The sequence below is a fragment of the Podarcis bocagei genome (assembly GCF_964188305.1).
Source record: "Podarcis bocagei genome assembly, chromosome: 1".
Taxonomy (NCBI): Eukaryota; Metazoa; Chordata; class Lepidosauria; order Squamata; family Lacertidae; genus Podarcis; species Podarcis bocagei.
In genome coordinates this window covers 110067806-110080121 of record NC_138125.1, presented here as the reverse complement: position 1 = coordinate 110080121, position 12316 = coordinate 110067806, and the positions used below count along the sequence as shown (strand labels likewise).

The window sequence follows — 12316 nt, the reverse complement described above, 5'->3', positions numbered from 1 at the left end:
TGTTCCAGTAAAAAGGGGAATAAAGCTAGCTGATTGTGCAAGATCCTCATCCCTGAATTAGGGCATTTTTATTTTATTTTTTGTTTAGCTTTTTGAAGTGAGAAGACCATGGCTAAAAGGAGAACAATGCATCCACCGGCAGCTGCACCCATCTAATATATATGTAGCCTTGCTAAGCAGTGGAGAGTCACTCTAATTTGAAAAAAAAGAAGTGTGTCGAATACAAGTGCGTACTATTATATGTGGACAGCTATTTGAAATAATAGTTAATTTTTTCAAACTTAAAGAATGGATTTCTCACTCCCCAGCACTGTAATGTATACCTTTCATTTCTTTTGTCTTTTTCGGCATCCTTTAGGGATTAACAAAAAACAGCTGGAGCATAGGGCTGGAGAACGTAGATCTCTTGCATTATGCTGACTCCCTCAAGTTTTGCAGGAGAAGCAGCAGGCTTACATATTCCATGCACGCTCTGGTCTTTCTCTGCTTGGAAGACCTTTATGAAATTGAGCTTAAATGTATAGGGAAGAGCTGAAAAGTCCCAGATTCAGGTCTTGGCATCTTGAGAAGCAGCTGGTCAAGAGTCTTGTCTAAAGCCTTGGAGAGCTGCTGCCAGTAGTCTTCCTGTGTTTCTCGGAAACATTATGAACCAGAGACTTTTGTACCATCAAAACGTTCAAACAACAGCTATTGTTTTTCTGACCCTTGGGTAGTTTCCCTTATCTAATGTTTGTTACTCCATCCATCCTCCCAGGGTCTTGTACAGGGACCAAATAACCCAGTCTCAGCCCACCTAACTTCACACATTACTACGCATCCAATGGAAAGGAGAGTTTATCACTATATTTTAGCACATTGCAGAAAGCCAGCCTCCGCAGTCTTTAGGAAGCAGGATGAGCCCTGACATAAAGGAAGCATTTCTTGTCGTGGCAAGGAACGTTTAAGAAAAAACAATCCCAAGACAAAAGCTACAAAGTTTTATTTCCAGAATACATACTGCATTTTTAACATTTTAACATGGTTACATGAAATCAAAGGAGTGTTGGCGGTTTGGCTGCATCTCGCCATATGTAACTGGACATGTTATTTTTAAAATCATTGTGGTATTTCCAGTTCTTTCTTTTCAAAATGAAAGTATATAAAGTATGCCATCTGTTTGTTGCCCTAGACATATGGTACCCATATTTGTTTTTCCCCCCGGAAGGGGTGAAGTAGATTCTTTGGTCAGTGAGTATTTCTGTAACTATAAATAAACAATGTTTTATAGTTGAAAACAGGGCTTTGGTGTTAGCCTACACTTTAAATGAATATCTGTTATAACTTCTGCTAGATGGCTGTCTGTTTTCTTGATTGTAGGCAAAACACAAAGATTTTAAACTGCTGCTTCTGTCTTCAATTATTTTGATGGAGAGAGAGAGCTCTGTAGTGCTTACAGTATTAACTCTTTTTTTGGCCGTTTTATCCAATTTCTCCATACAGGTAGGCCCATTATAATCAATAGGTTTAAGTCTATTGATTTCTATGAGTCTAGTCTAAATATGACTTAGTTGTATATCACCCACATATAAAAGTTATAGACAGAGGTTTTTAGTGGAGATTAATGGAAACTTGATTCAACCATGGGTTTTGTACTCTTCTCAACCTATGGAAATCACTGGAAAATCCAGCCTAGGGTGACACAGCGACCACAGCTTATATCCATAAAGTTGTGAAAGATTTCTTCCACACACGGTGTTTGGGTTTCAGCAAGCCAGTGGTAACCCACATATATGAGATGTGCAGGCTGCCAGTAGTTAGGAATGATAGTAAGAAATGTTACATTGGATCTGTTGCATTCTTACTTGCTTTGCCATCTATAAAACAGAAATAAGGCGAACAATGCATATAGTTATGGGTCTATTCGATGCTAGTCTGTTGTATAGAAAATGTTGTTCAGATCAAGACTAATTGACACTAATTGTTCTCTTGCAGAGCTGAACTGATTTTAGGATCCTCCCCCCCCCCTTTGTACTTCTTTCCCCTTGCAAAATGTTCCAAAAGCAAAATATATTTGTGCCCTTGGAAGAGAAGGAAAAACACACAAACACAAAATGTACTTACGTAGTTCCTTTTAAACTGTTCTTTGTGGTTTTGAACACAGACAAGCAATTTTTCATCTTAAACAGAGCTGAAAGTGCCTCTGCAGTACAAACCCACTAATGTTTTTTGCAAGGCAACAATTTCTGTAAATCTTCTTCTGCGCCAAACCTTTTTAGGCATTACAAATATACGCCATCACAAAGCATCCATATATAAAATTTTAAAATATATACAAATGTAAAGGTAAAGGTACCCCTGCCCGTACGGGCTAGTCTTGACAGACTCTAGGGTTGTGCGCCCATCTCACTCAAGAGGCCGGGGGCCAGCGCTGTCCGGAGACACTTCCGGGACATGTGGCCAGCGTGACAAAGCTGCATCTGGTGAGCCAGCGCAGCACACGGAAACGCCGTTTACCTTTCCGCTAGTAAGCGGTCCCTATCTATCTACTTGCACCCGGGGCTGCTTTCGAACTGCTAGGTTGGCAGGCGCTGGGACCGAGCAGCGAGAGCGCACCCCGCCGCGGGGACTCAAACCGCCGACCTTTCGATCGGCAAGCCCTAGGCGCTGAGGCTTTTACCCACAGCGCCACCCGCGCCCCATAGATATACAAATATACAGCCATGTAAAACATGTAATAATAAGGATTTTCATTGGAGTTTCTTCCCGCTAAATAGTGCCATTCACCACTCTTAAGAGAAACAAAAACTCAGCCACCCTTGCAGTTACCTCCAGGTTAATGTCAGACAGATAAAATCTGATATATTCATTGTGCCATGATGTAAAAATCACAAGTTCTGTTTCCAGCAGGCATATCTGACTTCACACCAAGCAAGTAGTTATAATAACTAAAGCAAAGAAGAAAAACCTTTACTGCTGATTGGCTTTCTTTTCTTTTCTTTTTTCTTTTCTTTTCTTTTCTTTCTTTCTTTCTTTCTTTCTTTCTTTCTTTCTTTCTTTCTTTCTTTCTTTCTTTAGAAAAGCACATATATTGAGTCATTTTTTCTTTCATTATCCCTGACCATTGGCCAGAGGGGACTCTGAGCCAACAACATCTGGAAAGCCATGGGTTTTTCATACCTGGCTTTAAAATATTCCACCCTATTTCACAAACACTCAGCGTGGTAGTAAAATAATTAGGGCTGTTGCTATTTTCATATATATATATATATATATATATATATATATATATATATATTTGTTTTATCATGGATTTTAGTGGGTTGATTAAATCAGCATATACTTTCCATCTCTCCCCCCCCCAAAAAAAAAAAACAGTTGGGGAAGATGCCACTGCCACTATGGGACCTCAATCCTTAGTGAGCTGTTTTTAGAGTTCTCACCCACTTTGGTGTTTTCACCTAAATGTTTTCATACTTGGGCAAACCTGAAGTTTTCCCCAACCCTGCTGATACTTCTGCCTTGTTCAAAGATGTCCCTGTTGTAGCTGCATATGCAAAGGCTTTCACAGTCTGAGCATGACATATAGAGGAAATTCATCAAATGCTGCTTGACTTTTCCTGTCTTTCCTTATACTTCTAGCACAAGGAGGAGGATGCCAGTTTAGCTCTGAACAACTTATTGCAATTTTTTAATACCGGTTAATTAGCAGTGGCCTTTGCAATGTAGGTAGTGCTATAGCTGTCCAGGAAAACACTTTGGATGAGACAAGACTTAGAGGAGAGAGCCTTGAGTTTATAAGAAGGCTGTTCCAAGTAATCTAGAGCCTAACTAAAGATGATGGTGGAGATCCACAGCTGGATATCTTGCTTCTTAGCTTCTTAGCAAATAGAAGCTTCTACCAGAAGTGATCACTGCATGATCACTGCAGATGGTGACAGCAGCAGTCATGAAATTAAAAGACGCCTGCTTCTTGAGAGAAAAGCAATGACAAACCTAGACAGCATCTTAAAAAGCAGAGACATCACCTTGCCAACAAAGGTCCATATAGTTAAAGCTATGGCTTTCCCAGTAGTGATGTATGGAAGTGAGAGCTGGACCATAAAGAAGGCTGATCGCCGAAGAATTGATGCTTTTGAATTATGGTGCTGGAGGAGACTCTTGAGAGTCCCATGGACTGCAAGAAGATCAAACCTCTCCATTCTTAAGGAAATCAGCCCTGAGTGCTCACTGGAAGGACAGATCCTGAAGCTGAGACTCCAATACTTTGGCCACCTCATGAGAAGACTCCCTGGAAAAGACCCTGATGTTGGGAAAGATTGAGGGCACAAGGAGGAGGGGCGACAGAGGACGAGATGGTTGGACAGTGTTCTCGAAGCTACCAGCATGAGTTTGACCAAACTGTGGGAGGCAGTGGAAGACAGGAGTGCCTGGTGTGCTCTGGTCCATGGGGTCATGAAGAGTCGGACACGACTAAACAACAACCAGAAGTGGGGGATTTGGATAGGAACTGTGGTGCTAAGAGAGGGTAGGTTAAAATTTCCCCAGTACCATTTTGCTTATGAAAAACTCTTTGCTTCCATGAGCTGCAATTCCCCCCATTGCAAGTTTCCTCTAAAGAAGCAAATAGCTAGCAGGGGTTGATTTTTCCTTAGAAAAAGGTGCTGGGGAAAATGATGGAAATGTCCAGATCCAACTCAGGGCCCCTCCCAGTTGTTGTTCGCTAACTTTTAAAGTTAACAAGTGATCTAGTTTGGCCCTCAATCATAAAAAGTGCACAGGTCTGATCCCAAATCCCACTGACTTTGCACTGGATTTAGTTGTGGCTCACATATGCTGGGTTACAACCATTGCATGGTGTTATTTTTCTACAAACATCTGGAGCACTACTTGTATTATTTTTTTAAAAAAAAAGGTTTAGTGAAGTGCCCAGGACACCATGTGGTTTGGAGTAGCTTCAGAAATAGAACTGTTATAGCAGAAATGGCAGTGTGTAGTAGCAGTTCTACTGTATGGCACAGCACAGATGAAATGGGGTGTAGGCTCAAAGTGTAGGCTGGAAGATAAGGCTCTAAGATGAGTTTTCTGCCATCTATAGCGCAGGTGTCATCCTTCCTGCATTGTTGCACTCAGTAGTTTTCTAAACTACTTGTGTTGTCCCCAAGAAGCCTTCTCCAATTACGAATCATGGTGCACATTAAGATCTTCCTTGGAACTCCTGCTCCATGTGCTCTCATCATCTGAATGGTGGGTGGTCACTAGAGATCCACACTAGCACCCAAACCCTTTAACTCCCTCTCTGGGGAGATTCCCCTTGTCCCTTCCTGGTTAACTATCAGGTGTTTTGCAAAGGTGGTATTTTCTGAGAGGGCCTCTGGGATCTTCTGGTGTCTTGTCTTTTTCCTACCATGGATCGTTTTCCTGCTCTGAAGCTTCTTTTGATGACCGAGTTTGTCTAAACAATTTTGTTACAGTTTTAAGTATATTTATCAGGTGCCTTGTGAATTTTTTTTATCAAAAATATACAGGAAACTAATTGTGACCATTGTCTTCCCTAGTTGCATGTCCCTCTGCTGCTTGGCTCTCTTTTGGAAGGAGCTGCTATGCTTTACTTGAAGGAACGTTGGAAACTCTTGATGATACCAGGGAAGTCTGCAAGGGAAATGGTAATACAACTAATCCCTCTCTAGTCCCTTTTTGAGTCGCTAATGAGATACGTAGGCTGTGGCTATGCTTGAGGGCTGCGTTGCTTTGGGTACATTATTTTTTGTAATTATTATAGCTGTGACAATAAGGGTAATTATAGATCAAGGGAGACTAGCCTAAGGCCCTTCAGATGCTATTGGGAGTGTTCAAAGCATTTCACAAATTTATCCTCCCAACAGCTGTGTGAAGGGTTATTGGGCTGTTGTTTTAATTTTGATTATGTATTTTGTGGTTTTATATTTTGATTTTATTCTGTGAACCACCCTGAGATCTGAAGGTATAGGGCGGCACATAAATTCAATAAATAAATAAAATAAGGCAGGGATGGGAAACCTTTGGCCCAGCAGTATAACCAGTAGTCAGGGATGCTTGGGGTTATAGTGCAGCAACCTCTAGAGGCCCATAGTTAGTCGGCCATCGGAGATAGAATGTTATTCTGATCAGAGCAGCAGCTTTTCTTGCAGTACAGTGTTATCAGTATTTCATCCTGTTTGATGCTTCAGTGGCTGCTCTGATTTAATTTGCCCATTCCGGAGTTTCTAGTAATCTACCAGTTCCAGATTCCCGCAAATTTACTTCAACAGGCTTTTAATTGTGCTCTTGACCATATCCGGGGGAAAGGAGGGGAGTAGTTTGCTATTTCATTGTTAGCCCAGTCTTTTTAAAGCTTTTTTTTTATACATTCTGGGAATGCTTTCCATTTGGGATTGTGTGCCACACGTGCTCCTGTATGTCGCAGCAGACACACTGGCATATTTGGGGCCACAGACACAATTAACTAGGGTGATTGGGCTGGGTGGTTGGGCCTGTTTGTCTTTCATGAACAGGGGCGGGGAGAGAGATACGCAGAATCTAATAGTACTTGAGCATAAGAAAAGGTCACACATGAGCACTATTTCTGTTCAGTCTATTTTAGACGAAGATCTGACAAAGCGCTGGGATTTGATTTTTGGTGTTTGTTTGTTTCCCACCCACCCCCTTCAAATGCAGCATCTGGAGCCGACATTATAAGCATAAATAACAAAGAGGAGAATAGCTTTATTCGGAGTACATTCTGCACCCACTGGCATGGTCCGGAATACATATCATTGGGCATGTTTTTTGATACAGATGGTAAGTGAACAGAAATCTTAAAAGAAACATAGAGTCTGACCTTGGTTTAATTTACATGGTATAATCAAGCACAGGGGTCGGCAAGGTTTATCTTGCCTGGGCCAGATTGGTGTACGTGCGTGAGCATACACACGTGCCCGTGATTTCCAGCGTCTGCACAGACACAATTTCTGCCGCTGCAGAAGTGAGTCCCTGTGCCGCGCTGCACCGATTTAGCGCAGCACGCAGGCGGCTCAGTTCGGGGGCAGCTCATGGGCCGGTCAAACAACCTCCGTGGGCTGCTTCCAGCCCATGGGCCTTATCTTGCTGACCCCTAATCAAGCAGCTAAAGAACTAAGTAAGTTCCAGTGATCTCAATAGAGCTTCCCTTTGAGGTGGCAGAGGACACTTTGTGGTGGTGGAGGGTTTGTGCTTGTGTTTGTTTTATTGCAAGATGTTGTTACTATGTTCTGATGTTACCAGTCAACCACGTATTACCTTTAGCAGTACAAAGTCGATGTGAGGCTTGCTCTTCCCCCTCCTCCTGCAGGACAAGGACTGTAGCAGATTTCATTTCACTTTCCAGAAGGCCTGGCTTGTTTGTTACCCATGAAACTAAGATCATGGCATAAAACAAACTCTGGTTAATTAAAAAAGTTATCTTCAGAACTCCTGCTTTTGAAGCTAACTTTAGAAACTGACTGGAGATTGTTTTAAACTAGGATCTTTGCTTCTGGAAAGTGAAATTAAACTCCCACCCACATAGGAGGTGCACACAAGGCAGAGACTTCTTCCTACACACACACAAACCAGCCTTAATGTTATAGGACTTTAAAACTTGAATGCTAGAATTTAAAGCATATTTAAATATCCTCCCTTGTGAACAACTACTACAGTAGTATCCATGGTTTTGCCATTTCATTTTGTTGCAGAGAACGTTTTCAAATGGTACGATCAATCCAAAGTGAATTTTACAAACTGGATAGAGGAGGAAAGCAATGAGGAGCTAATAAACACCTGTGCTGTTATGCAGACATCATCAGGCCGATGGAAAAAAGCAGCCTGTGAGCACCTCCCACTGACTGAAGTCCTTTGTGAAACCTCCAGTATGTAATACCCACACTATTTGTTATACTATAAATGGTTTCTTCTTAGTGCTAGATTTCAGAGTTCAGAGGTTTGCAGGGAATTGTCTTGGGAGCAATTAGCACTGCTACGGGTAAGAATTTTACTTTAAGAGCATCTTCTAAACATCTTACCCTTAGTCTTAAGAGATCAGCTACACAAAATTTTGCAAGATTACTCAAGGAGGGTTAACTTTTGGGAAACTGTTTTTGTGAATACCCCTATAAAAAGCATACCAGTACTAGCATTGCTTTTGACTAGTTATGAAAGATTCTTGGAAAGGCAATGGTGTTGGTTTGGTTCCTGCTTCCTGCTTTTATCACATTGGAACCAAAGGACAAGACTTCATTTCTTAACATTGCAGAGGTCTTAATTAACTGGAGCAGTCATTTCTGCTCAATAAAGGATTCTGCTCATTTTCTGTCCCTTCCACATGAACATGAAGATCAGGTGTTTCAGAAATGAACTTCTCATATGCATACAGTGCACAACATTCTTCAATGCAAGTGAATAGGAAAGGTTACTGGGATTGGAGCCTGAAGAGCATAGAATGCTGTGTTCAAGATTCAGGATGTTAGGATGTCAGTTATTACAGTGAAAGCAAATTGCTGCTTTTAAGATAAAACACATATTAACGCCTTTCATTTTCTTTTGCATGTATGCTTGCAGTTCCTTATGAAAAGAAGTATTTACCGGGTGAGTTATCTTTTGGTTCCTCCCCCCCCCAAAAAAAATCAGTAGTTGAGCTTTGAAAAGAGAGCATTTTCTCTTGGTTATTCAGAACTATTGCGCTTTGTAATTGAATAAGGAAACTGCAGCATTCACACTTACCCTGTGATCTGTGTACATATTTAAGTGGTTAAAGTTAACGTCATGGTTGTTATTTGTTATTATTATATCAGTATTTCAGTCCCATTTAATTTGGTTACAAGCAAGTAGAAGAGACACCCAGAGTTCTGTCAAATCAGGGTAAAACCCAGTAGTTTTACCCTGATTTGGTGTCACATAAGCTTTTTTAGAAAGGAGATTGTGTATAGACATGCTTGTCACTAGTGGATACTACTCTGTAGAACACCAGCAGCTTTGGGAATAAAGTGCCATATAGAACAAGATAACATGAAAGTAAAGAGGTGACGAAGTTTGTCTCGTTGGTATGCTATGATAAATTAACATTCATATACTATCTGATGTTGTGTATAATGAAAAATGTGAGAATGTTGTCCACCGAGCTACCTTTGTGTTCCATGGTAACTTGTAGAAAAGGAACTATTTTCTAAATAGTTGCAAACTGGTAATTAGATCCAAGCAAAGAGGCAATCACTACTATTAGTGTGCCAAGTGTGATAGCAGATAAACATTAGCTGTAGTGTAGAAAGAATGTACATAATTTGACTACATCCCATTGACGGAATCCCTGTATTGTTTCAGATGAAACCGCTTGGACAACTACCTTAGTCATAACTTCAACAGTAATTGTGGCAGTGTCTGCAGCATTTCTCTGGTACCTATATCAAAGGAGGGTTTCTTCTGGAACAGGATGTACAGCATACAGTTCCACCACTCAAGTGCCAAGCAGTGATGAAGTGGTTCTTGTAGAAGAAGAAAATGAATATACTGCCTAAACGGTATTTATTTATAACATAATTACAGAAAGAACAACAGTGGCTCCCAAGAAATATACCTCAAGGAAAAGACAGTCTGACATTATTCCACATGAAGATGAACGGCCATCAATGGTAAATTAAATTGCTCTTACGCACAGGAAGTAAATTTCCATCCATGCAACTGTTGTACCATTTTCACAAACTGAACTTTCATTCTATTGTGTTTTTCACTATGCAAAAAGGCCTTGGCACAAATTGAACTACCAGTTTGGTTTCGGGAGAGGTTAAGGCTGGCTAGAGGAGAAACAGCAGCAGATACAGTCCAGCCAAAGTTAAGCACTTCCACAATTGCTTAATATCTGCAACTGCAACTGTTGGCCTTCACAGTGTTTAGCTTTGGCTAGGTAATATATTGGAGGAAAGGGCAGCTGTACATAGAAACCTGCTGTTCGTCCAAAGATTCACCTCTATCACTCTCACCTTAAGCTATTGCGCTAAACTTTGAAGATTATGCTGTGCCTGAAGAACTTTTAAAAGCCCACACCTGAAGCCCTTATTTACATTAACAAATGGCATCGAGAAACAAATGACAAACTACAATTATAGTTTTCAATTGTTTCTGAAATCAGAATTCCAGTTGTAGAGTGGAACCATCTGCAAAAAAGGTAGGTTTTGTTATTATAAGTTTCACCATAACACTAGGGGTGGTCCTGTTGTCAAGTCTAAGATGTTATTTCACAAAGCCTCCACAAATGTTTCTTGGAGCATGTAGTAACTCCATCCTTCATACCTTTAATCATGAGGCCATGCCAAATGTTTTTTTAAAAATTGGTCTTCCAAGCTGAAATGTTGCATACTATAGCTATCTGATAAAACTCCATACCCGAATGCCAACTCCTCCTATATTAACACAGTGGTGGGGAAAATCATGCATGTGTACATGTCTCTATATTTTTATGTATATAATTCTGATATAAATAAATAAAAATACCTTGTTATATGAATTCTTTTTGAGAATGACAGATGGAAGGCAGAGCCCTCTTACACCATTTGTTTCAACACTATCAATTTGCCATTGGTCCCAAAGGAATAAACCCAAACAAAAAATTGATTTTAAATTACTCCAGTATGAAATAAACATGTATTTTCTTGGTGCCATATTCCAAAAAGTGTTATTGGGGTTGTTGTTTTTCTTAAAGTGTTAAACAAAACCTGACATTAATTAGAAAAACTTCACTGTGCTATCAGGAAGCCCTGGAAAAACAAAACAAAGATGCCTAGGAGGAATATGGTGCTTATAGTAAATAAAAGAGAATTTGTTTTTTCAAAAGAGCATTGCAAATAATAAATCAGTATTGCAGGTTTGAGCACTATAAGCATCTTAATTCAGGTGCTGAAGTAAAACCACCATGGAGAAGCATTAATCCCTAGAAGGGGAAATCTGTGGGGTCCAACATGCTCCACTGCATTCTGTAACGGTTATTTTTGGAGAGAGGGTACCTAGAGAAATATGGCCATGCTTTCTTTTGCAAAATCAAACAATGCATTCTAGTGTTAAAGTGTATACCCATATAAACAAAATTATGCAGGCAAAATGCTGTTATTCCTCTCGACCCTATTTTGAGATGTTGGTGAGGATAACCCAAAGTGGCTTAGGAGTCTGAGACACCATTTCTCATTCACTTGAATAGAAGAGGCATATGGTATCATCTGTGGCTAGTAAATGTAACTTAAAAAAAGGAAATGGAGGGAGAGGAATAACATACTGCAGAACAACTGAACCCATTATCATTCAGAAGTATATGGCTCATGAAATATTCCTAATCTGCAAAAACCAGTTTGCAAATACTTCAAATAGCTGCTGGGGTCCACAGCAATCAAACGGGGTGGGGGGGAGCACTAAAGGTGATTAGGCCTTCCTAGCATTATACACATTAAGTAGTTCAATAAAGCAGTTTATAGTAAAAACAATAACAAAGTACTGAAAGATGTGTCAAAATAAAAAAATTCCTTCCAGTAGCACCTTAAAGACCAACTAAGTTAGTTCTTGGTATGAGCTTTCGTGTGCATGCACACTTCTTCAGATACCAATTGATGGACTTCCATTTCATACGGCTCAATGTGGTGCCTTCCATGGTTCCAGTAGTAGATAGGTAGCCGTGTTGGTCTGCCATAGTCAAAATAAAAAAATTCCTTCCAGTAGCACCTTAAAGACCAACTAAGTTAGTTCTTGGTATGAGCTTTCGTGTGCATGCACACTTCTTCAGGGTATCTGAAGAAGTGTGCATGCACACGAAAGCTCATACCAAGAACTAACTTAGTTGGTCTTTAAGGTGCTACTGGAAGGAATTTTTTTATTTTGACTATGGCAGACCAACACGGCTACCTATCTACTACTGAAAGATGTGTGTTTGAGAGAGTAAGCACCATCAATTCCTGAAATGATTGAGCAGGGGACAATATTATGCAGGAAGTTTACCATATGTTAAATTGCAACTAGTAGCTCAACTGAACTAGCACTTAAACAGATTGCACATCTCTGTGGGTTTAAGTGCACAATTACACTTAAGCTATCAATCATTTGAATACTTTACCACAGACATCACATCCTAACTGATCTAACACTAGTAAGTCTTCAAATAACTGCATGCCAGTCACCAGAAAAAGCAATGCAATTTTGGTTAGAAAGGTGGCACTAAATACATATTACTTAAAAATGAATTTAATTCTGAACATGTCATAAGGGGAGTTTTATATAGCTCATCAACATCAGTGTAAAATCATTTCAAGTTTTATCCTGGTGACTTAAGTTT

The 12316-nt window shown here is 40.1% G+C and overlaps 1 protein-coding gene and 1 long non-coding RNA gene across 2 annotated transcripts in view; one reads left to right on the top strand and one right to left on the bottom strand.

The window, feature by feature from the left end:
• Nucleotides 1-9697, top strand: part of LOC308589590 (lymphocyte antigen 75-like) — a 73186-nt gene extending 63489 nt beyond the window's left edge. The window contains exons 35-39 of the mRNA XM_081198788.1: nucleotides 5535-5642; nucleotides 6673-6795; nucleotides 7707-7880; nucleotides 8569-8595; nucleotides 9328-9697. Coding sequence (XP_081054914.1) covers nucleotides 5535-5642; nucleotides 6673-6795; nucleotides 7707-7880; nucleotides 8569-8595; nucleotides 9328-9521 — 626 coding nt within the window. The 3' untranslated portion in view covers nucleotides 9522-9697. The remainder of the gene's footprint in view (nucleotides 1-5534; nucleotides 5643-6672; nucleotides 6796-7706; nucleotides 7881-8568; nucleotides 8596-9327) is intronic.
• LOC308589746 lies at nucleotides 965-4502 on the bottom strand. The gene is made up of 2 exons (XR_014009465.1): nucleotides 3127-4502; nucleotides 965-2974 (listed from the first exon to the last, which is right to left on the bottom strand). It is a non-coding gene; the product is annotated as an uncharacterized lncRNA (long non-coding RNA).
• Nucleotides 9698-12316: the final 2619 nt, after the last annotated feature.